Source organism: Microtus pennsylvanicus, chromosome 11, assembly GCF_037038515.1.
Source record: "Microtus pennsylvanicus isolate mMicPen1 chromosome 11, mMicPen1.hap1, whole genome shotgun sequence".
NCBI lineage: Eukaryota > Metazoa > Chordata > Mammalia > Rodentia > Cricetidae > Microtus > Microtus pennsylvanicus.
The window spans coordinates 23,881,499-23,906,342 of NC_134589.1; the positions used below are offsets into that span (position 1 = coordinate 23,881,499).

Sequence of the window (24,844 nt, forward strand, 5' to 3'; positions counted from 1 at the left end):
GGGGCGGTCTGTGAGCACAGATCCCTTGGGAGAAATACATTTTTGATTTTTTGAGACAGAATTTCAGATTGGCCTCAAATTCAGAAAGCCTCCCAAGTGCTGGGATTACAGACGCGACACCACATCCATCACACTTTTAAAGGACTTCTGTTTTCCCTCGGCTTTTAGCCATCTCCCTCAGAAGCTAGTAAGTCTCTCGTGCTTAACGCCTGTGCATTTAAAAAGGCATTACGCATGAGAAACATGCTTAATGCATTTAAGGAAAGACTCTTGGGCAGGACTGGACACCAGAGTCAAGATCCTGACCCTTGAATAATCACCATTTTCCCTGTCAGGGCATGCCATTACTTCCCAGTCTCTCCTCCCTCCCCTGAAAGAGGAGTCTTAGGACAATTATTTACAAAGATTTATTACAGCATAGGAGGAGCTCAAGCCTGGAGTCAGGGAAGAAGGGGAGAGGGCCAGGCAGGTGGAGGACAAGGAAAACCAAGCTCCCCACTCTGCATGGCCTCTCTAAGGACATATACTAAGTGGCATTCCTGGCACCAAAGCACAAACAAAACGCAATGAGCAGCCTCTGCCAGTCCGACTTGCAGGCACCCAGCAGAAACAGGACAATAGGGGACGACATCCAAAATGTTGAGGCTGTGGAAAGAATGCCTGAGACCTGGACCCTGGTAGAAATCTGTGAGAGGGGTGGAGACTCAAAGCCCACCCCCATAGGAAGAGGAGACAGGGATGGAGGAGGAGGAGATTTCAGGGCACTTGCAGGTTCTTGGTACCTCCTTTCCCCAGATCTTAGGGTCCTGCCCTGTGTGTCTCCTGTGCCCAGGGGAGTGGATCTGGAGAGAATTGTGAAGGGTGAATATTTGTTTCTGGCCTTCTGAGTTTTCCAGTGTGGGCTCTCTCACCTCCCCCCTCCCACCGGGTAAACATAAGAATGACTGGCAGGGAGAGGCATCGGGGACTCTGGGCTTCAGCCAAAGCAAACACAGATCAGCCTTAGTCTTCTATAAGTCAGAAGCCGCAGCCCTAGCAGGTGGAAGAAAGGTACAAAGTAGGGTGGGGACAGAGTGGGTTTCTGGGGAGCACTTCCTCCTGGAGATGCAGGCCTCTGAGCTTAGGTGCCAGGCTCAGGGTGGGTAGGGTGCTGAGGCTCCTCCCCGGGCTCTAAAAGACAAGTAGAGAGGACTCAAGGACTGGCTCCGTGGTTTCCATCCACCTCCCCACCTCACAGTCCAAACGCTCACCACTTAGTGCTGCTCTGTCTTCCACTTGGTCCTCAGAGTTTCCATCTCTCTGGGGCTCATCCAGAGGAGGCGGGCGCTCCCAGGGCCCCTCCAGACCCTGGCCACAAGTTAGCTTCTGCCCCACTGGAAAAGAGGGCATACAAACACAGGCTAAGCGCCCATCTGGCACCCTGCAGCACAAGTGACGTCTGGTGGCTTGTGGCCAAGCTTCTGAGACATCATCGCGTAATGGGCCGAACACTGGACTGGACAACACTCCCTCTGACTGGCCATGTGACTTAGCTCATGGGCACTTTTTCGAACGAAATATATAGGAAGAGAGGTGTAGATTACCTTAGATAAAATTATACCTACTGGGAAACTCGGTGTGGAGGCTAATGCCAGTAATGCCGGCAGTCAGGGGACTAATGCAGGAGGATTGCTTTGAGTTCAAGGTCAGCCTGAGATACATAGTTAAGATTCAGGCCAACCTGGATTGCATAGTGAGACCCTACCTCAAACAAACAAAAAGGAAAAAAAAAAAGAGCCTCTCAAGAGGCCCAGAACTGGTACCCTGAATCACTCAGGAGTGCTGAAAATAGATGTTGTTCCTTGGTGGTCCAGTAATGTGACCCAGGGACTTCTTCCCCTTCCTAAGAGAGCATCATCTCTCATCAATTTTCCACCTGTGGGGAGAGTCTCCAAGGGAGCTTGCTCTCAGCCCTTGGGCCCTCTCACACCCTCACAGCCAAAGATGCAGAGAAGAGACTCAAGTTGTCTTGTCTGGCCCCAAGGAGTGAACACTAAGTGGGAGACTGCTCGTCATTCCCATAAACAATGGATCCAATCTGGGCGGTGGTAGCATACACCTTTAATCCCAGCACTGGGGAGGCAGAGGCAGGAGATCTCTGTGAGTTCAAGGCTAGCCTGGTCTACAGAGTAAGTTCCAGGACAGCCAGAGCTGTTGCACAGAGAAACCTTGTCTGAAAAAAATGAAGAAGGAGGAGGAGGAGGAGGAGGAGGAGGAGGAGGAGGAGGAGGAGGAGGAGGAGGAGGAGAAGGAGGAGGAGGAAAGAAAAAGAAGAAGAAAAGAAAGGTCCAAAAAAACACAGTGCAAAAACTTTAATGTTTGCACCAGGTGAGACAGACATAGAATAGCAGGTATGGAAGCTATAACCATGTGTGTGTGTGGGGGGGGGTGAGGTCTTTGACCAAATGTCTGGGTGTCGGTAGCTTCTGTGGGTTTTCAGGCTGCAGCCTTCTGTTGGGCATTAAGTGCCTTATCTCCAGTCTGCTGAGGTTAAAGGGTGCAGACCAGACTGGTTCTTAAATCCTTGATTCTACATCTGGACACTAGAGGGCACTCTCCCACCCCATCCTAGGAAGGACAAAGTCTCAAGGGTCCTGGAGAGGGCAGGTCAGCCAGCCTCCTGACACAGCAGGATTCAGAAATGAGGGGAAGGGAATGCCGGCTCTCCCTGTATCCCTGAACCTCCTCACAATTTGTTTCCATGGGGTCTAGCTTCAATTGACCCGTGCCTTGCCTTAATTTTTAGTGATGAACAGTGGGGGACGCCTAATCAGGTGAAGGACTAGCCAAGGCTTTGGTGCCCAGTCTCTGAAGCTGGCCATAGAAGGACGTCACAGCATAGGTGTGGACGAACTGTGTCTGACCCACGATAGCGAAAGCCACAGACCCCGGCCTCTTCCGCTTACCGGTTCCCCTGCTACCTTTCAGGACTTCTGCCTGGCTGTCTTCCTCTTCATCCTCCTCTTCATCCTCGTCCTCATCCTCTTCTTCATCCTCTCTTGGGAACCCCAGCTCTCGAAGTTCCCCTAACTCATCCTCCTCCTCCGAGGCCTGGTTCTCACTCAAGTTGCTGATGGTCTGCAGGTGGGACTCAGCAATGCGCTGCACAGCTGGTAGAGGGGACCCCCCCCCCGGGGTCAAGGTCAGCCAGACTGCTGGAGCAGCCCAGGCTTGCAACTGGGGCCCCAATTCACTCCACTGGGAGGTCAAACCAAGGTGGGAGCAACAGGGAGTACATTTGATCTGATTGGTTCTTAAGCCGTTCCAAAGATGCTGTCTCCCCCCCAAGACTGGCACAAGAAAACTCCCCTACACCACAGGGCACCTGGCTGGGCAAGACCAGGCTGGCACAGCAACAGCTTAACATTCTCTGGCCAGGGAGCTTACAGTCAGGTGCTCAGGCCTGGACAGTGTCTACCAATGCTAACGCCAGGCAGAAGGTACCAGGCCCATGGGCCACGGCCATTTTCCCTGACATGGCTCACAGGGATCCACCTTGCTGTGCCTCCCTGCCCAGTACTGCCCAGCATCAGATACCACACTGCACCTTTCCCCCAGGCTCCCTAAACAGGAACTGTCCTGAGCCTGAGGTCACAGCACTCTGCAGCCAGTAAAATCCTTGCTGGACAAATGGACCAGTCAGATGCAGCCCTCAGTCTTGACCCATATCCCTAATCTCCCAGCTCCCTCTGCGGTGACCCAGAAAGTAGCAACACCCCACCATCACACGAAGACCTGCTCAGATGCAACCTAGGAAAGGAACAGTGTGGGCGGTTTCCCAAAGATGGAAAGTGGGGGAAGAGGGAGGAAGGGATGGGCTGGGGGTTCTGGGGAGTAACAAGGTTTGAAGAAACATTGTCAGGTTAAGGCTAAGATGGAGGGACTGGGATGTAGATCACTTGGTAGACTACCTACCTACCTACCTACCTACCTAGCATCTACAGAGCCCTGGGTTTTGTTCCTAGTAGAGGCCTGTAATTGCAGCACCCATAAGGTAGAGGCTGAAGGATCGGGAGTTCAAATGCAGACTCAGCTACATAGTGAGGTCTAATCTAGTCTGGGGTACATAAACAACCCTCTCAAACAAAACAACACAAAAGACTAAAGCAGAGTCAGCAAGAGACCGGGGCTATCTGGATTCTAGAGCAGGTGAGGCATTAGGTCCAGTCATAGCCCCAGCCTAGACTCTTCAGTGGTCAGCGCTTCCTGGCTACTTAATCCAACAGTGGCCCCTCCCCTTAGCAGCCCAGGGGGTAGGCTGGAAACCTCCGGTGCAGCTAGCAGGGCCCTGCACTCCTGCCAACTCAGGGACAGGCACAGAGGGTGCATTGTGTGTGCCCAATGCCCCGCCTTGCCCCAGCTCCAAACTTACCTCTTCCCTCTGGCTGTGGGCAAGCTACCCAGGCAATAAAATCGCAATAAATTGCCCTACCCTGGCCTTGGGGACCCGGTTTCACCTTGAGCCAACTGAGAGAGTCCTGACCTAGGAGCACCCTTTATACCCCCCACCCCTGCTCCCCTGAGGGTTAATGCTGTTCACCCTTACTGGAGGGCTCTTGAATCCTGCCCTACAAAATGCAAACCCTGCCAGACACTTGCCCTTGCCCAGAAAGGGCTAAGCTTGCCAAACAGAACCATCTTGGTACAGAAAGGCCTCTGGACTGGGGGAGAGGAGGTGGCAGGCAGGCAGTTGGGGGAGGAGAGTTGATTCGTGATCCACCGTGATGATAGATGTGTGCAGGGTGCCCCGTGAGATCCTGTATGCCTTACTCAGTCTCTCATGCCTTGCTGGGCCGTCCAGAATCTCCTCTTTCCTTACCACACCATCTCTCCTCTTACCTCTCCATGTCTGGGATCCTACCCTGTCTTCCTTTCCAAGAATCAAGAACCCCACCCAGTACAGCCCTCTCCTGACTCTACATCCTGCCTCTCCCTACCTGGACCCTTTAGACTTAGCCCCTTCCAGAAGCTGGGTAGGTACATCTTTGGTCATCTTTTAGACCAAACTTCAGAAACTTCCTGACCATAAACTCCTACCTCCGCACACTCCCGGAGTGCAGAACCAAAGCCAGGGAGGACTGAACTGGAGGTACAGCTCAGCACTGTGTGTGCTTAGTGTGTCAGACCCTGGCTTGCATCTGCAGCGCAATTCCCCAGGAGACACCGGGGCAGGGGCTGCCCTCCTCCTCACATTCACCCAGCCTAGAGTGGAGACCAGGCAGATAATCTTCAGACAGTCTTTTCGGGTGTCCCAAGTTAGCCTCCAACTCACTGAGCATGACCTTGAACTTCTGAGCACTCAGGGCTTACAGGTGTGTGTGTCCCCACCCTTGGCTTCTGAGGGATGGACTATCAAACCCAGGGCCTTGTGCGCTCTTTGCAAGCACCCTGCTCCCCAGTCTCAAGGCCAAGTTCCCATCCTCTGTCTTGGAAGGGAGCCACTTGTCTTTGTGCCTGCTTTAAATGCTTCTAGAATTCCCTACAGGAAGCCACTTGCTGCCTTCATTTTCTTGTCCCAGGAGAAGCCAAGCACCTGCACCTTCCTCCAGCTTCTCTCCTCTGTCCCCAGTACTGGCAGGAGGGCTGCTAGGTGTTGCCCTTGACAGCTTCTGGCAAACCATATTAAACCCACCCACCCAGGGGGGTCTTGGCACACCATCCCCCCACCCCCTCTGAGGAGAAGAGACCACCAGGCCAGAAGGCCTCCGGAGCGGGTGGCAGGCAGGGCACCTAGTTAGGAAGAGGCCCTTGGCATGCTTCTTTGCACCTGCCAGCCTGTAAGGTGCATCTCCCACAGCTCCCTGGCCAGAAACCAAGTCTCCAGCTGTCCCTGAAAGCCTGGTTCACTCTTCCCAGGCCTTTGCACATCTCCTTCCTCTGCCTGCGTCTTCTGGCCGTTGGTTCCAGGAACCTTAGCCTTGTCCCTTCGATAGACTCTTCCTGATCCTTAGAGACAAGGGTCCAGAAAGCAAATCACTCATTTTTCATTTCCTTATGAGACACAGTCTCGCTGTGTTGTCCTAGCTGGCCTGGCATTTTCAGTGCGGTCCAGGCTGACCTTGCGTTCATAGCAATTTTCCTGCCTCTGCTTCCCAAGTGCAAGAATTACAGGTATGAGGGGGCTGGAGAGATGGCTCAGAGGTTAAGAGCTTTGCCTGCTCTTCCAAAGGTCCTGAGTTCAATTCCCAGCAACCACATGGTGGCTCACAACCATCTGTAATGAGGTCTGGTGCTCTCTTCTGGCCTGCAGGCATACACGCAGACAGAATATTGTATACATAATAAATAAATAAATATTAAAAAAAAAGAATTACAGGTATGAGCCACCAAGTAGCTTTGTTTTTGTTTCTGAGTGTTTTTTTACACTCGGGGTCTCTGGCTGGTCTGACGCTGTCTCTATAGACTGGGTTTGCCTTGAACTCACAGAAACTTGCTTGCCTCTCTGTCTCCAAAATGCTGAGGTTACAGACCTCTGTGCCACCAGACTGACTTGTTCAAAACAAAACAACAGTATTATGGCTGTAACCTAATGTTGTCCTTTTGTTTTTTGTTTTTCATGACAGGGTTTCTCTGTAGTTTTGGAACCTATCCTGGAACTCACTAGCTCTTGTAGACCAGGCTGGCCTCGAACTCACAGAGATCCGCCTGCCTCTGCCTCCTGTCCTAAGTGCTGGGATTAAAGATGTGCACCACCACCGCCCTGCTAAATAATTTATTTGTATTTTCTGTACATTGGTGTTTTGCCTGCATGTATGTCTGTGTGAGAGCATTGGATCCCCCGGAACAGAAATTACAGACAGTTGTGAACTGCCATGTGGATGCTGGGAATAGAATCTCAGTCCTATGGAAGAACAGTCAGTGCTCTTAATCCCTGAGCCATCTTGCCAGTGACCTAATACTGTCTTCTGCATGTCAATCAAGTGCTCTACCACTGAGCTACACTATGAGCCTCCAAGCTTCCTCATCTTACTTTTCCCAGTGCCACCAATGAGGCCTGGCATGACACTTTTTAATCTGCACAGCAAAGCAGTCAAGGGAGAGTCCAGGATGCAGACCTGTACAGAAGAGGGAGTAGAGCCAGAGGGAAAAGCAGGGGGTGAGCACGGGCCCCTTTGGAGAGGCACCTCTGGAGGCTCTCACTTGTGGTCCTGTGGGGCTAGCCTGCTCTCCCTTCCACACCCTCAACCTACTGTAAGACAACCGCTGCCCTTTCCCTGCCTCTGGGACCCTAAGAAAGTCTCCCGCATTGGCAGAGATTTGGTGACACCAGCTTACAGGTCCTCTTCCTCCACTACATCAGCCCAGCTTCAGGGCTGCAGACCACAAGAAAGACGGAGGGCTGGGATTAGTACCTTTCAGCGAGGGGGGTGTGTAAGCACAGGGGTTGGGTCTCTTCGACTTCGGGTGGTGCCCTTCTCCCGAGGTCCTCTGCGGGGAAGAGGCAATTAAAACAGGCTACCCCTTCCCTTTGCCCTCCCTCCAGTGGCATAACCCCCACAGCTGGCTGAGCAAGGGACACCTGGGCCAAGCCCTGTCCCCTTGAGCAGAGGCCTGACTCAGAGCAAGACCCTGGACACACCACCCCACCCTGCTCAGAGAAAAGGTGGCACTCAGAGCAAGGACTTTCCAGGGAATTGCAATTGATATGCTAATGGCCTGGCTCTGCGGGCATCAGTCTGCCCCACCCCGAGGGCCCGGCTAAGTGTCCTTCCCTGAGCCCCAGGAAACTCACCTGGTGTGGGGAGGCCTCCTCCTCTGAGCGAGGTCACCAGGTGTACACCAACCGGGACGGAGGGGGAAGAGAAAAAGAATCGTGTTACTTTCCCGAAAGCCTGTCTTTGGGACAGCAGAAGTGTGCCCTTCCTCCTGGTGCCAACAGGTGCCAATACAGTAAACCGACCCAGCAGAGTGGGCCTTCCAGGTCTCCAGTCTCCAGTGTGTCCTCCTGGAGGAACCCCATAAAGGCACCAGAGTTGGGGTAGAGGGCAGGGGATGGACCCTACCTGGAGAAGAGTGCTCTGAGACCCGGAACAGCATGGCAGGGGTCGGTCTCCGGCGCCGGATCTAGGGGGATGGAGGAAGCAAGGACAGGAGAACACTATATTGGGCCCCTTACCATCACCCAGCACCAGCTGGAAGCAAGGCTTTGGAGTCCTCAGGGAGCCTGAGAATCAAAGGCAGCTAGAGCTCACTCAACTCACTCGGTCCCTTTATTTTACAGGGATGAAAAGTCCCAGGCGTGGAGAGGTTGGGCAGCGTGTTCAAGGTCACACAACACACCGGGTCCCAAAAAACTAGAAAAACCATCCCTTGCCTCCCAGCCCAGACGGCCCCACTCCACAGCTACTCCAGAACCTTCTCTAGAAGTCAAAGCTGGTTATAGCTCCTACCAGCAGCTTGAACACAGTAGGAGGTACCTATGACCCTACCCACCAAAGCAGCTGGACTGGCTGTGAGGTCTGAGCTCAGAACTGCAGTCACCTCCATCCTCACCTGAGCCCCAGACACCCAGGGTCTGCAGGAGTCTCTGGAGGGTGGAGTCTGGGCCCCTAGCAGTCTTTCTCAAGCTGTGGGATTCTTCACCCGGTTCTCATGAAAAAGATGTAAAACTGTTCTCCTTGCCCACCTCTGGCTTGGCAATCAGAGCAACTGTCTGTTAATTAGGTCCCCTCTGAGCTCCAGGGAAATGCGCCGAGGACTAGGTAATTGAAGCCGAAGCAGTTGCTGTCAAAAGCTACTTAGGCCCAGGTTTCTGCCCACCCCACCCAAATACCCCAAGAAGGGTTTTGCCCAATGCTCACTACCCTCTTCCGAGCCCGTGGCATCTCAGCAACAAGTGTCCTTGCTAGGTCGTGGAGTACAGACCTCTGCCTCCACCACCTCCCCCTGGCTTTGTAGGTCTCCCAAACTCCCTGGGCTTGCGGCCCTAGGTCCTGATAGCAGACAGTAGTCAAAACAAGGTTCTGGGGAGCCCAGACCAGGCCTAGAGGGTGACACTGTGGTCATCTAGGCCGTGAAGTTGAAATGACAGCCTCGGACGCCTGAGCTATGTGCGTCTCTGGGGGTGCCACCTCAGTGACTTGGTCGTCGTGGGAAAAGGACGAGCCTAGCGGGGCTATGTAAGGACCAAAAGGGCAGTCCCACGAGCGGACTGTCTCCGGATGCCCACTTCCTGAATTCTCCCGCCCAAGATCGGCTCAGAGGTCCAGGGAAAAGTTGCTAGGAGTCTCCAGAGAACTTCCCGCCCTGTGGGGCGCCGGTCGGCAACCCAGGCGGAGTCCAGCAAGAGAACAGCTGGGTTGCGCGGGGGATGTGTGCTGAGGGCGCTACGCGGATGGGCGCGGCCCCCTTACCATCTCCACCTGGCGGGGGTCGAGCTGACTGGGGGGCGCGGGCACCGAGAATTGGATCTTCTTGCGGTCCTTGGGGTCCATGGCCGGCTGTGCGCACCTGGGGTGTTGGGCTGATCCCTGCTCCGCTGTCCGGAGCTGCGGGTGGCGCGTGCTGCGCGGAGGAGGAGGAGCGCTGTCCCCGCACCTAGGAAAATCCCGCGACCCGCGAGGGGAGCGCACTACGATCGGGAGTGCTGGACCGCGGGGCTCGCCTGCAGCGCCCGGCTCGGCGTTGGCGTCCCCTACCCGGGGGATCGCGGTGCCCGCGCCTCCGCTGCCCGCTACCCGGCTGGGGCGCGGGACTCCTGCTCCTGGCCTGCGCTCTCCGCGGGTCTCGGTGAGCTGCCCTCAGCCTCGCTCCACCAGCTTCTGTCTACCCTCCTTCTACCTTCTTCCTCTCCGCACCTCTGCCTCTGCTGGCTGCACCCACAGGTCCCAACCCTGGGGTCCCAGCCCGTCCCCTCCGCCAGGGACTGGCGCCCAGGCGCTCGGAGGGAGGGCTTAGGGGAAAGCGGCCAATGAGCATCGAGAAGCGTGTTCTCCCGGGGATGGGAGGAGGGTGTGGAGTGTGAGCCAGGGCCCGGGGAGCGGCCAGGGGGCCCCCTACCGTCTCCCCAGAACCCGGCCTTGCATTATTAATGGAGTCCCGCCGTGAGGCTAAGGGGAGGAGCACGGGCAGCTGGAGCCAGGACTCTGGCCTTAACCACTTCGGGGCCCCGAAGTGGAGTTTCAAGGGAGGTCTGTGAGGTCGAGAAGAGAGTGCCAGCATGTCACGCTGTGAATGGGGGTGTCCTAGAAAGCGAGTGTGAGAGAGGTGTGCGGGGGAGGACACCTGTCAGTCATCGTGGTAGGGAGTATGTGCAAGGGAGTGTCAGAGGCCTGGAGTGCTATAGCTGGGGAGGGTGGGGGTCGGCGTGGTGTGAGTGTGTGAGTCTATGTAAGTGTGTCAGAGTGTCAAAGATGCGGGTGTGAGTGGCAGCGTGTGGGAGGACTGCGTGTGTGCGGGGGAGGGTGTGGGTGTGGAGGAGGATGTCAGAGGCTGTCAAGGTGATGGGCAGGCGGGTGCCAGCTTGCGGGGGGGGGGCTTGCAGAAGAGGGGCTTGAGGCTGCTGAGAGTGTGAGAGCAAATTCCTCAGGGAAGCGGGGGGGGGGGGCTGGGGGAGATGAGTCCCTGCCACAATGCACCCAGCCTTCACGTGTCTCCTGCCTTTTCTCCCCATCTCCTGGGGGAGGGGACAGAACCAACCAGGGGGCAGGGTTGGGGGCTGCCTTAGCAGTACACGTGCTATCACGTGTGTGGGCTTGGTGCGCTGAGGAACAGAGCTGGGCGAGAGAGGTGTGTGTGATCATTCTGAGGTGTCTGCCTCTTCTACAGAAGTGTGTGTGTGTTATGGAGGAGAGGGGCTTCTTTGTGGGTTAAATGCCCCTGTTTATCTGACCAAACCCTTGAGTCTCTGCAGGAGCTGGCTCTGCCCTCTGCGGGGCTGGCTAGAAAGACTGAATGCCTCTCTGTAGAGCCCAGAAGGGACGTGTGTGGACCTGTGCCTGTGTGTGCCCTCCTGGGGTTCTGTTTATGTTGGCTGTCCTCTCTCCTGGTCTCTCTCAGGCCAGGAACAGCAGGGCCCCTCCTCACCACAGCCCTAACTCCACCAGCGACCTTCCCGCTCCCAGTCCCAGCCCCGTGGCGGAGTGAAGGAGTGAAAGGCCGGTGGAGCCATATGGAAACGAGGTCGGGGCAAGCTGTTCTGCCCCAGGCTCAGTGCCCTCTGGGGGATGAGAAAGAGAGACAAGGTGCCAGGGACCAAGCTTTTCTCTTGGGAATAGGATGTCCTGGTGGCCAGGCCCCACATCCTCCAGCCCACGCCTGGCTACAGCTTGTTGATATATTTTTTGGGAAAGAGCCCATGCCAGGCTGCTGGCCTGGGACATGGGTATCTCTGCCAGTCCCTGGCTTGGCCCAGGACCCCTCTTCCAGATGAGGTGTGGTGGGGAATGACAAAGGCCAGTTGTTGGTATGTTGGGGGGATAAAGAGGTACATGGCCAGACAGCAACCTGGGCAGCCTTTAGGCCAAAGTTGGATACCCTGCTAGAGTACTTGAAGAAGGGTATGTGGGGGGATAAAGGGGATCCAGGACAGAGATGAGGCTGTGCCCCCCCATATACCTCAGAGCCTGTTGGAAACTTCTGAAAACACACTGGTTTGACCTAAACAGTTAGGAAGGATCCCTCCCTGTTATGGTGCCTGGGTATGGAGATAAGGACACAATTTCTTTCCAGAAGATGGGCCCTTGGGGACAGCAGGTGGTCGTCACCTCTTTGCCCATCTTTGGATGTAATTCCCTGGAGTCATGAAAGGTATGGAGATATATGTCCAGAGAACAAGCGGAAGGGGAGGGACACAGAACTAGGAGGAGCGGGGAAGGGTTGTGGAAAGAGTGGAAAGAAGAGAGGGACCATGTGAGAGATGAAGAGACAGAGAAGTGGAGAGGAGAAAGCCTCACGACAGAAAGGCAGGAGACAGCGATGGAGAGAGAGAGAGTAAAAATAGCTTCACATTAAGATAATTGCAGCCCGCAGCTCTGCCCTCCGTTAGGAATTAAATGAGGTTTTATTACTTTGATTTTTCTCTCCTGGATCCTACGCGACTTCTCAGGAACTTGGGGAAAAGTTTTTCCGGTGGGCGGCCAGGTGGCGGAGGAGCTGCGTGGGTGACAGAGAGGAAGGGAACAGGGAACTGGGGAGGAAGGGACGGGAGGGGGCAAGGAGTGGGTAAAGAACGGTGGGGGTGGCAGAGCCCCCCAAGAGTTAGAGGAGGGGACTGGACAAACAGGTGGGAGGGCTGAGAAGCCAGCCGGGTTTCCATTCACTTCGGCTTGGAATTAACCATATGCAAATGAGATGTAAAAATAATATGTCACTTCTGGGTTATTATTCTTGAGTTGGAAGCACAGGCAGTTAGGTCCAAAGAACAATTTCAAGTCCTCGTTTGACTTAATTCCTGCTTGCTCGGACTGACAAGGTTGTTAGTGGTGTTGGTGTTGTTTGTTACCTCATCTCGGGTCTGAGCACACTGTTTGGAGGCAGTGTTCTCTCTGATATCTGCTTTCTCTCCTTGACCCAGTCGCTGCCAGGCAAGAGCCCTTGCACCCTCCTTTTCTGGAAGACGACTTTGGGAAGGTACTGTGAGGCCTTTGCTCTCCTTTGAGGACGTGAAAAAGGACAATCACCTCCCTCCCATCTCCCTCCCCCTCCTCAATCCAAGCACATAAATTCACATGATCAAAAAAAAAAAAGAGTTGTGTAGCCCCGGAATCTCAGGTCCGAAGGCTGTTGTGTGAACGCTGACAAGTTTCTTTCTGTCTCCCTGACTCTGTAAATTTCAAAGCCCACCTTGCACAGTGGCTGTGGCGATTCAGCAGGATACAAATTTTAGCCTCAGCGCAGTCTTCCAAGGTTTGGTCGGCTTCCACGCTGTTTTGAGATGAAGTTCTGTCAATGGCCAGCAGGTGGCGGAATCGGCCAGGGTTCGGGCCGCTGCACCGCTGGCAACGTGGGTCTGTAGTTAGGCATCCAGCAGGTGACCTTGGCACCAAGGAGCAGAGCTGGAACTGGAAAGAGTGGCCTGTGGCAGCTGAAAGGGAGGAGGCCCCAGGAAGTCCTGGGACGCAGCTTTAGAGAGGCCTGGGGAAGCTAGCTGGGTGCACAGGGCCTTCTTTCCCTGCGCTAAGAGAAAGGAAAGATTGGGGAAGGGAGAAGAGAGAACAATTCAAAGTCAAAAAGAGGAGAGGAGTATTTTTAGCTAAGAAGATGGTGGACAGTCAGCTACATTCAGTCACCTATTTGTCCAGAATCTATCTTTTCACCATTTAATATGTTCGTATCCGTACTTACATGCTTTAAAAAAACTTTACAAGCTGGGCAGGGTGGCGCACACCTTTAATCCCAGCACTCACTAGGGAGGCAGAGGCAGGCAGGTCGCTGAGTTCTAAGCTAGTCTGGTCTACAGAGCTGACGCCAGGACAGCCAGAGCTGTTATACAGAGAAACCCTGTCCCCCCCAAAAAAGTTTTTTTTTTACAAACAACAGACTGTAACAGTTGTGAGCATTCATTGCAATGGAGTTTTTGAATTCTATTTAAGGAGCGTTTGTTTTATTTATGTGTGCTTCCCTTGCTTTGCACCGCAGAATCACAAGAGGGAGGCTGAACCCCTGGAGTTACAGCTGTAAACTGGCATCTGGGTGCTGAGAACCAGATCCTAGTCTCTGTGAGAACAGCACATGGGCCGGGCATGGTGGCGCTTGCCTTTAATCCCAGCACTCGGGAGGCAGAGGCAAGCGGACCTCTGTGAGTTCCAGGCCAGCCTGGTCTACAAGAGCTAGTTCCAGGATAGGCTTCAAAGCCCTGGAAGTCCTAGAACTCACTCTGTAGACCAGGCTGGTCTCAAACTCAGAAATCTACCTGCCTCTGCCTTCTGAGTGCTGGGATTAAAGGTGAGCACCACCATGCCCAGCCCATGAATGGGAAATGTTTTTAACTTCTGAGCCATTTCTTTGTCCTTATTTTGAGACAGAGTCTCACTATATACCCCTGGTTGGCCTGGAACTCACCATGTAGACCAGACTAGCCTTGAACTCACAGAGATGCTCTTGCTCACTGCCTCCTGAATGCTGGGTTTTGTCATGAGCTACAGTGTTCAGCCGAAAATTCTATATAGCATGTGACTACAACCGTAACCGTAACACAGATATACATCCCACGCCCCCCCCCTAAAGTTCTCCCGCCCTACCTGGCTCAATTGCCTCCTGTCCTGGTTCTATGTGAATCAAAACGTGTGTGTGTGTGTATATGTGTGTGTGTGTATTGTGTAAGTGTCATTTATTGTTTATTTTATGTGCATTGGTGTTTTGCCCTCATGTATATCTGTGTGAGGATATTAGGTCCCCTGGAACTGAAGTCACAGACAGCTGTGAGCTGTCATATGGGTGCTGGGAATTGAACCTGGGACCTCTGGAAGAGCAGAGTCATCTTTCCAGCCTTTCCCCCCCTTAGGTTTATTATTTTTATTTTATGTGTGTTTTGCCTGCTTGTATACCACCTGCATGCAGTGCTCGAAGAGGGCAAGGGAACCCTTGGCATTACTGACAGTTGTAAGCTGAAATTTGAGCGTTGGGAACCAAACCCTGGTCCTTTACAACTGTGGACATTCTTAACCATGTGAAAGTCTATATACATCATGTGCATGCAGTTCCAGCATGGGCCAGAAGAAGGCGCTGAATCCCCTTGAACTCAAGTTACAGACAGTTGTGAGCCACCATGTGAGTTCTGGGAATTGAACTTTGGACCTCTGAGGGAACAGCCTTAATCCCTGAACCCATAAATCAAAGTTTTAACACACAATTTTAAGATGTGTCCTCTGCATCAAGGTACTGTAGGGAAGACAGATTAAGTAATAAATGAGTTGTAGACACTAACATGAGTGTTTGTGTTTTTCTTGCTGTTTCTGTTTTGCTCCTATTTGGAGCCTTCACTGTCCTGGACGCTGAGCTAAGCCCTGTATATGCAGTATCTCATTTTGTTTTCGTTTTTCGAGACAGGGTTTCTCTGTAGCTTTGGAGCCTGTCCTGGAACTCCCTTTGTAGACCAGGCTGGCCCCGAACTGACAGAGATCTGCCTGCCTCTGCCTCCCGAGTGCTGGGATTAAAGGCGTGCGCCACCACCGCCCGGCTGTAGTATTTCATTTTATCCTCTAGGCCAGCCCCATTTTATAGATAGGACAACTGAGTCTGAGGGAGCTTCAGCAGCTTTTGCCCAGAGCCTAGTTCAAATGAAAGACAGTCTTAGCCTCAGCCTTCAGGAGGTTGAAGCAGGAGGATTACAAGTTGTAAAATAACCTGGTTTGTAAAGAAGCAAAAACACCCACAGACAGTCACAAAGCACCCCCTTTTTTGCCATGGGGGTGTGGTCTTAGAGAGCTCCATCCCAGGGTCTTGTCCATGATAGATTGGTACTGAGCTGCATCCCCAGCTCTGGAGTCCTTTTTTTGGACACAGGGTCTCATAATACATCCTTGTCAGGACCAGGCTGACTTCGAACTCAGTGCTGGATTTAAATATTTCCGGTTTTACCTCTGTCTTTAACACGTTCAGAACCAACGAGTAGAAGATACCTAGCATGCACTGGAGTGGACTTCCTTCTGGTTCGATTTTGGACCTGGTTTCTCTCCTGCCCAGCTTGGTGTCTTCTCTGGAGAAGCAGAAATCGGTGTGCCGAGGCTGCCCTCTGGTGGCAGAAACGAGTCCAGTAGCATCTATGCCCTCTGGCGCCCCCAAGTGGAAGCTGAGATGTCGGCGAGAAGAAAGCAAGCTGCAACCCAAGCGGGGGAGGGGGGCAGCCTCAGCCGCCGGCACCTGGAGACCCCCTGCTCTGGCCACTGCCTGGTGCCCCCCGAGGTGCCAGCTGAGGCTGCCCCCGAAGAATGCCAGCTGCCGGAGCTCGCCGCCTCCCACTCCCTCCACCAGCCTCACACACACTCCAATCCCGGTCCAGTCGGCTGCTTCCATTCCCTGAAGAAGAGGCCCTAAAGTTAAAACAGCTGTTAATTTATAAACCAATTTTTCCGTGACTGCTTAATAAATCGCCAGCAGCTGCTCTGCCCCCTCCTCCTGCCCAGGCACCCGGCCCCGGGGGCTGCATGGAGAAGCTTAGGGCCTGCCAGCCTACCTCTCCTGCCTCCTTTGCCCACCAGCTCCCAATTTGCCCCCAGCCTCCCCCCCCCAACAACAAAAAAAAGAGGAAAATCCGGGCGAACCCAGCTTCCCTGGTCTTGAGCAGGAGGCTAAGATGAGAATGGGGTTTCTTTCCCAATACCCTAAAGCCCCTCCCTAAACTCCCAGGCCCAGAAGGTGGCAGGGAAGTTTCCCTGGCTCTGCAGGTCTGAGGGATAAAAATGAATAACTTCCCTGCTGATGTCCCCTTGGGCCATTGGGAGACCAGGGACCCTGGTCTTGCCCAGGGCTCATGCCTGAGAGTGCTGGAATCTCAGTTTTCCTGTCAGGCTAATCCCCTGACAGATGCTAAGGGAAGCCCTAGCCCTGCTTTTCTCTCTTCTCAAGGGTGGGCTGAGGGGAAGCAGGAGGTGCAGGGCTAGCACCCCTCCAGGAAGATCTCCCCATCTCAGGAGCAGAGGTAAGACCTGGGCCTCCTGAAAGGCTTCTCTGCCCAGTTATTTTCCAGCGTGGAGAAAGTAGCTCATATCCTCTACAGAGGAGGGGCACAGAAGAAATAGGCTCTCTCATCGTGTCTCCAAGGTCCTAACGTCCCAGGGAGGAGGTCAGTTGCTGCTAGAATCCGAGACGCTGCTTGGGATAGGGACATCAGCAATCTAGTCATAACACAAACCTTGTGTCCTGGAGCAGACAGACAGGCTCAACACGGCAGCCAGTTCAGATTCTGCTTCTACCACTTACTAGCCATGGGCTAAGGCAAGTCCACCCCTTTTCTTTCTTCTCTGCCCCGTGGATAAAATAAAATTGTTGTGAAAAGTCAACAAATTCATACACATAAGCTCACAGTAAAGGAAAGGCTCCTTGGGAATTTGGAACCACCTTCCCCTTCCTCCTCTGCACACAGCAGGTGGCAGCTCCTGGGGGCGGGGCCTAAGCAGCAATCAAGTCTTGGGTGTGAAAGTTCCTAGGGCGTGGTCGTCAAGTACACTGAAGCACACCTTTAATCCCAGCACCTGCGAGGCGAGGCAAGCAGGTCTTTGAGTCTGAGGCCAGCCAAGGCTACTGAGTAAAACTTTTGTCTCAAAAACAAAACAAAACAAAAAACCAAAACCAAACACAAACAAACAAAAGCCACACAAAAGATAGCCCAGAGGTGGTGGCTCATGCCTTTTATCCCAGTACTCCGGAGGTAGAGGCCAGTGGATCTCTGTGAGTTCGAGGCCAACCTGGACTACAGAATGAGTTCCAGAACAGTCAGGGCTACACATAAAAACCCTGTCTCGAACAAAACAAACAAATAATACAAATACAAACCCAAAAAGTTGTAGGGAAAATGAAGGTCAGATAACACTGCCAACAAAACTAGGGGGGAAAACCCAGGCAGGGTCCCTGGGCTATAGTGTGAGTTTTCTCCATCACCTCTTCAGTTCTTTCCCCAGCCCCTGCTCCAGCGGCCTTCCCAGCCTGAGGCTAGAGCAGGGATGAAAAGGCTCCTCCCCGTGTGAGCTCCTGCAGCCTCTGCTTCTGCCGGAAAGTTCTCCCACAGTCTAACTGAAAGCCTTTCCGGTTGCTCTGATAATCACCGGTTGCCATGGCTCGGCCCCCTTTCCACCCTTCCCCGGAAGACTTAGAGTGAGCTTGGACTTGTCTGCCTTAAACTGGGGGTGTTTCCAGAGCCTGTCTCCTGGGTGGATGCGGATGGAATGGGTGCTGCCCATGAAGCCCTTCCCAGGACCTGGCGCAGAAGCTGTGGGTGTGCTGGAAGAAAGGGCAGAGTGTGTGTGTGGGGGGGCGCAGATGCCAAAGCCCATGACACTAATTTCAGGTAAGCCACCTTGGGGCAGCCGCTTAACCTTCCTATGCCCTTATCTTCCATCCATAAAATGGGGACAGTATGGAGTCTGTCACAGAGACGTCAGGGCTCTTGGACTGTTCCCCGGCAGCATGAATGTTTGCTGAGGTGTAACCTTGAGGCTTTGCCCCCATGTAACTGCTGGGCATGCGGAGGCAGGAGCTTAGAAAGTCACTACAAATGAACTGGAGGCCCTGGCATGGAGGAGGGGCGTTGTGGTTCAGGACAAGACCCTGGTCCCCACCTGCCCATTTTGCCCACTTCTGGCCTCCCCCTAGACCTTGACTTCGGACCACTCTGATCCCTCAGCCTCCCCTAGTCAGCAGCCAGCCCCCTGCCTGTGCCTGGGGTCCAGACTATGTCCTGGAAATAAAGCAGGGTCCCTGGGGCCCACTCAAGCCGAAGACTGCTCTGCCAGGGTGCCAGCTGGTGCCCACGAGGGCGGGGCTGAGGTTTTATCATGTGGAAAGGGAAAGCTAGAAGCACCCCTAACCTTTATGGTCACCACCAGAGACAAGAAAGGACTGGAGGGCACTGAGGACATCTTCTAGGAACGGAAGGTGAGATTTAAAAATCACCTTGTCCTGTGCCTCAGTTTACCCAGACACCCAAGAACGGAGTCTTCATTCCCGTATCCCAGTTTCTCTGGGGCTCCAAAAGCCTTGGCATTGGCCCTCACAGCTCCGTGCCCTCTTTTCTTTCTTAAGGAAACGAGGCTCAGCCTCCTACCCGCCCAGATTCTCTCCTTAGAAGCCACTCTGGGGACCCGTGACCAGAGGTGGAGACCGGTAGCTCTAGACAGCCCCGCAGGGAATGGTGAAGCATCTCAAGCCCGCCTAGGTTGCCAGTCCCTGCCGGGATGACCCGGAGCTCCCCGCCCCTGCCCCTTCCCGCCTCCTCTGGCCCTTTAAGAGCCTCTCCGCGCGCTGCCGTCCCGGATCAGCCAGAGAGACCATTAAAATTTTATGCAGAATGAAAATGGGCCAGGTCTCCAGCTTCCTCGCTCCCATCCAATGATTTATTACTCGCAAATACCACAGAACTAATTAGTATAGTAATTAATTAATACGCATTTGCATATTTGCATGTGCAATTAGTGCAGTGGAGTGATTACTGGGAGAATGAGGGCCCCGGATTGTCAGATGTGAGGGGGAAGTGGCCTGGAAAAGAGTTAGTGGGAATGAACTTTGCAGGGAGCGCGGGGCGGGAGCGCGGCCGGGGCGGGGCGCTGCACTGGCTGCGGGGTGCGGAGCTTGGGCGTGGGGAGTGCGGGGGGCCCCCCGCGGCCTCCGACTCGGGGCAGGGGTCGCGACCCCGGCACCCCGCCCGCCCGGCCGCGCCCGCCCCGCCCCCGCCGCGTGGCACAGCTCCAAGCGCGCGCCTGATTGTTATGCATTGTGTTTCTCGTCGCGAGCGGAGCCGGGCGGAATGGGGCTGGCACAAGCTGTCTCCCTGCCACGCGGCGGTGGCACCTTAAAGGCGCAGCGTCCTCTCCCTGCCGCGGTCGCCGCCGCCCCCACCTCGAAGCCCGGACCACCGACGTCCCCAGGTGACCTCTAGAGGTCAGGGTGGACCCGGAGGCCGTCCGGAGGGGTGCAGCACGGGGCAAGAGCGCGCGGGGCACGTGCCACGGAGCCCGGCAGGCACGAAGTCAGGGCTGCGAGCGCGATCGGGCGGCTGGGGCGCACCGGGCGCAGTGCCAGGCGCGGACGGGGGTCGGTGAGGCGAGAACCCGGAGCTCGGCAGACGAAGGACGAGGAGGAGAAAGAAGGAGCGAGTGGCAGGGGGTCTGCTGGGTGCCAAGGATTTCCTTGGGGGATTCCACGAGGCCTGGCTCCTCTGTCCCGGCTTACAATGGCACAAGAAGGAAAGATGGGACAAATCACGACCAGAGGAAGCAATGTTTCCTGGGCAGTAACCAGGGAGGGCTTCCTGGCGGAGGAAGCTCTGCCCATGGCCTTCAGAGGCAAGCAAATCGCCCTCTCAGAGATGAGGGAAAGCGCAGCCGGATGGCTAAGGATGGCCCTGGAAGCTGGAACCACTCACAGTGATCTGGACACAGGGCAAGCTCTGGGCACAGACTTTGCCAAGGGCTCTTCCTCTACTTCTCCATGGCAAGGCCCCCTGTTCCTAACAGCATGATCCCCCAGACTTTAGAGAGAGGGTCACCGTTTATGATCACGAATAAGCCCAACAGTGCACCTCACCAACTTGGTCCAGATGCAGGCTCAGTGCCCACCGCTGGGCCAGTGAGATGGCTCAGCTGGTAAAGGTGCTTGCTGTCAAGTCTGGAGATCTCAGTTTGGTCCCCAGGACCCGCATGATGGAGGAAGGGAACTGACTCCCCCAAGCCGTGTTCTGACTTCTTCTACAGTCTCCCTAAACCACACACACACACACACACACACACACACACACACACACACACACACACACTAAAATGACCTCTGTTGCTAAATTGCTGTTGAATGTCCTGAAGTTTCAGAACAGGAGCGCCCCCAAGGTGTTTTGTTTTGGAGTCTCACTCCATAGCCCAAGCTGGCTTCCAACTGGTGATCTCCTGCCTCAGTCTCCCTCCCAAAGGCTGGGATTATGGGGGGGGTGTCACCACGCTCAGCTAGCACCCTGGTTTCTGCCACTCACTTACTGTGGGACATCAGATGAGTTGTACCTCTGTACCCCACCTCTGCTGGGGTTTCCTCTCTGGAAAAGAGGAGTTTGCTTCACCCCTAGGCTGTTCCTTCCTTCCCAGGGGAGCACACTGAAGAAGCTTGCCGGGATGGGATGGGAAGTGTAGCCCAATGGTCGGGTACTTGTCTGACTTAGGAGAGGTCCTGGGTTCCATCTTCAGCACCAGAAGTGGGAGGAGGAGGAGAAGGCATTGGAAGAAGTACAGGAGGAGGAGGGAGAGGATGCAGAGAGCAGGAAGGGGAGAAGGAGGGAGGAGAAGGAAGTCAAAACTAGCTCTATCTTTGAGAGCAGGCTGTCCTTCCCGGACCCACCCTGCCTCTTGGGCAGCAGTGGCACCGGTTTCCCCAGGTTAAAGGATGACTTCCCACCCTGGCTGTGCCCACCACATACACCGTACAGTGTAGCCCTTTGAGACTGTCCCCTGTAAGTACCAGCACCTACTGTTTACGGTCAGCTTCCAGCAGAAATCACTGCAGAGCCCCTGTTCTGCCCAACCTGGGTCATGTCCATCCACCAGGCTCGGGCCTCCTCAGAGTGCACTCTGTACCCCGCCATCCTCCTGGCCACCCCGACAGCTCTGAGATCCAGCGGGAAGGAGGCACTAATCCCTCTTATAGCCAAGGAGAAAGAAGGTCAAATGATTTGGCCAAGGTGAAGATGATGCCAGGGTCAGGGGTCTGCTGCCACACTGACCCCCATATCAGTCTGACCTTCCTGTGAGGATGGGGCTTGGGAGGGGGCCAGGGACAGGACCACCAATTGCCTCTGCAGAAGCCTGACAGTGAAGCAGAACAAAGACCATGGCAAAGAGAGCCCCAGGAACAAAAACATTTGATAACTAAAGCTGAGCCAGGGCTGGAGGCAAAATCGGCCACGTCAGGGATGGCCAGAAGCACTCACACCTGTTACCTCAGACACGGCTCTCTGCTGCCCCCCAAGGCAGGCCTCAGCAATTCATCATGCCCATTTTACAGGAGGGAAGGCTGAGGTTAGGCCGTGTTGGGCTTAGTGCAAGGATGAGCAAAGAGAAAGAGTTATACAGAGGTGGATCTGTGGTAGGGCCGGTGTCTTGCTCTGGCTGCTCCTACTCCAACAGTAGGGGAACAGTTGGGGTACCCCAACTGCATTCCGAGGCTATTCTGTGTTCCAGCCTTCAAGCATAGTAGAGCATGGAGCCCGTTACCCAGCCTCCTGGGTGGACTTTCTGGGGGTGGTGACATTTAGGCAGAAAGGGGCAGAGGTGTGCTCTGCCGTGGGACAGCAGGGACAGAAAATCTGAGACTGGGAACGAGGCAATGAAGAAGCAGCCGGAGAGCCCTGCTGAGGGGAGAAACTGCTGGAGTGGGCGAATGCCACAGCCAGGTTTGCACCTCAGACAGGCGAGCAGTGTGGGCAGCCTGGGCCCTTCAAGGGGGGTAGAGGAGGGGGCAGACCCCGTGAGAGAGAAGGTGCACAGGGCAGGGCTCAGCAGTTCTGACTCCATTTTCTCAAGAGTCACATTCGTGGATCCAGGCTGGGGGGACGCGGATGGGGTGGGGGGAGCCACTGAACTGAAAGACTTGGGAACCGAGCAGGGAGTCCACCACAGGACAGGCACCGGTCCAGTGAGACCGCGTGCCATGAGGCCTGGTGACAGTAAAACAGAGCCTGTTGCCTAGGAAGGGCACAGAGAGCGCCGAGCGGAGGCCACGCCCCCTCCGAGCCTATTTCTGGGTATGACCTGTGTGGGGTTTTTTGTTTGTTTTGCTTTGTTTTCCAGACCCCAGGCTGGCCCGCAGTTATATTTGGAGGAGAATGACCTTGAACTTCTGGGCTCACAGGAATGCGCCACGCTGCTTCTTCAGGGCTGCCGGTCAGGCCTCCGAACTTGACAAGCTTTCTACCAACCGAGCTACAACACATCAGTCTTCCAGGATTCCGTCTGTGCCAGGAGATCCCCTGGGCAGGGCAGAGACCCTGGTTTTGCCCCCAGGAGACTCCAAATGGCTCCATTGCACCTCGCCTCATCTCTCTCTCCAGCCAAGCGGCGGGGGTGACCTGAGAGCCCCAGACTAAAAACATCACAAATAGCAGGAGATGAGAGGGAGAGGGGGAACCTTCCAACAGGAGTGCTGCCCTGAGGGAGGCCTGGAGGGCTCCCAGGAGGCATCTGGGAAACTTCTGGGCGAGGAAGATGAATCTGAATCCCGGGAAAGAGCTCTTCTCACAAAAGCAAGGTGCAGAGGTCAAAGGTTATAGGGTCAAAGGTCACCACACATTTGGAGACAGGGTACAGCCTGAGGCGGCCGGCTTGGCTGGAGGACTTAACCCCTCTTCCACCTGTCATCTGTCTTGAGGAGCGGATGGCAGCAGTGGTCCGAGGACTCTCAGCTCCCGCTAGGCCCTCCCGGTTCTGGGTGGGACAGAGGCCCAGGCCTGGGAGCGCAGGAGAACCCTGGTCAGGCCAGGAGGTCCATTGGAGGAGGGGGCTACACCTCGCCGGCCTCCCCTCCCCCTCCCCAGTGGCACCACGAGGCACGCAGCCGCATATCACCCGTGCCAGCCCTCACCTCCCGGCAACGTCGCCGCATTCTCAGCCACGCCATCTGGCGTGCCCGTCGCTCCCCGGCACACTGCGGCGGGCGGGGGAGGGGGCAGCGGGGCAGGTGCCCACCCTGGAGCCAGGAGGAAGCGGCAGGTCCCCTTCCCCCAGCGGCCTTGGCGCTCGAGGTGGGGCAGGGGGCTGGGGAAGGGGGTGGCAGGTGCTCTCCGGCCCCGGGAGGAGCTCGAGCATCCGAAGGGCCGGAGGAGGCGCCCCCCTGGGCAGTGCCAGTCGGCGCCTCCTGCCTCCTCCCCCAGCACAGCGCCTGCCAGGAGCTCAGGGCCAGGAGGGTCTCCCCCTGCCCTTCCCCACACCGCAGGAGGAGACCGGGCTCCCCTTACCTGTCCACCCAGCCAGGGAGGCCCCAGGAGACCCATGTCTGGCTGCAGCCAGGGGGTGGACGCCTGGGTCTGACCCACCTGCTCCCTAGGCCCGCTTCCTTGTTCACACAGGCCACCTACCTGTCTTCTTTGGGGACACCAGGTGGCTGGCTAGCTGTCCTTCGGAGGGTCAGAATAGAGGGGCGCATTTACAGATTCACTAAGTAATGATTTATTGGGGGAGAGCAAGGGTTGTACAAAGAGCAGTTTTCCAGCGCATTCTTCTTGTCCCCTGAGCAAGATTCCCCTAGTCTGCTCAGGAATGACCTGTCTCTCTGGCCTCTGCCACCCTCTGCCCTCTCTCCTCCTCCATGCCTACCTCAACCCCCTCACCCCTGCCCCTCAGGCCCCAGCCAGAACAAAATGGCCGCTGCCCCTCTGAGGCAGCCATTTTAGGTGCCCAGACAGTGGAGTCCCTTGGGATGGGGCTATGTCTCCATGGGAACCTCAGGCCCCCAGCTCCCCGCTCCCACCCTGAGGTGTGGGCAGCAAAAATGGAAGTCTTCCAGGCCTGAAGTGCCCGCCACTCTCCTTTTCCTCTCAGAGACCTGGAGGGGACCAGGCCCCTCACCAACTCCCTTCCCCCAATGCCACGGGGAGGAACAGATGGCATCTCTGGGTGTCCTTCTCCTTTCGTCTCCTTCCTTCCATTTCTGGCTCTTTCTGTCTTTCCGTCACTGGATCTCTGAGCACAGAGAGGAGCGTGCATGTCCCGGCGTGCTAATGCCTGCTCGTGTGTATGTGGACACACGTGTTGTACCTCTTTGGAGCTCATGTCTGAGGCAGGCCCAGCCTACACCTCCCCCTGTTCCATTTTCCCCCCGGTTTTTATTGTATCTTCTAAAAAAGCGAAAGTTGGAATGTGTCGAGTGAGAAAAACTTGCTCCATTTTCCTGAAGAAAAGAGGGGTCAGGAGCAGGCCCAGCAGGGTGAAGTTCTCTGTACCCCAGGCCTGACCACCCCACCCCCTACCTCAGGCCTCTGCCTGCAGGAGTCCCTTAAGGAGTCCTTTTGGATCTTGAAAACAGAGAGTGCTAGGCAGCCTTACAGAGCTTTGTTCCCTGAACAAGGTCTGCCCTCACCCGGAGGGCCCTATCAGACCCCAGTGGGCTTAACCCAATTCTTGATGTTTTCCCTGCCAAGGAAGCATTCATCCATTTATTCATTCATACCTTCACCCAT

General features: G+C 55.2%; 1 protein-coding gene and 1 long non-coding RNA gene across 3 annotated transcripts; one reads left to right on the forward strand and one right to left on the reverse strand.

Moving 5' to 3' along the window:
• Window positions 1–391: 391 nt before the first annotated feature.
• On the reverse strand, window positions 392–9,926 carry Ppp1r1b (protein phosphatase 1 regulatory inhibitor subunit 1B). 2 transcript variants are annotated; one of them, XM_075990843.1, is made up of 7 exons: window positions 9,393–9,926; window positions 8,043–8,103; window positions 7,772–7,794; window positions 7,392–7,467; window positions 2,961–3,149; window positions 1,251–1,373; window positions 392–1,170 (listed from the first exon to the last, which is right to left on the reverse strand). In XM_075990843.1, the coding sequence occupies exons 1-7, from the start codon at window positions 9,471–9,473 to the stop codon at window positions 1,121–1,123; spliced, it is 603 nt and encodes a 200-aa protein (XP_075846958.1). In that variant the 5' UTR covers window positions 9,474–9,926; the 3' UTR covers window positions 392–1,120. The 2 variants fall into 2 exon arrangements, with proteins under 2 accessions (XP_075846958.1, XP_075846956.1); XM_075990841.1 differs by having other exon boundaries at window positions 2,946–3,149; window positions 9,393–9,924.
• On the forward strand, window positions 6,063–6,547 carry LOC142860091 (uncharacterized). Its single transcript, XR_012912290.1, has 2 exons — window positions 6,063–6,150; window positions 6,356–6,547. It is a non-coding gene; the product is annotated as an uncharacterized LOC142860091 (long non-coding RNA).
• Window positions 9,927–24,844: the final 14,918 nt, after the last annotated feature.

Excerpts from the sequence above, each read along its gene's own strand:
- Ppp1r1b (XM_075990841.1), bottom strand. The coding sequence starts at position 9,473 with ATGGACCCCAAGGACCGCAAGAAGATCCAATTCTCGGTGCCCGCGCCC. Across the intron at positions 7,468-7,771 it reads AGGAGGCCTCCCCACACCAG|AGGACCTCGGGAGAAGGGCA; the intron begins GTGAGTTTCCTG and ends TCTTCCCCGCAG. Across the intron at positions 3,150-7,391 it reads CACACCCCCCTCGCTGAAAG|CTGTGCAGCGCATTGCTGAG; the intron begins GTACTAATCCCA and ends CCCCTCTACCAG.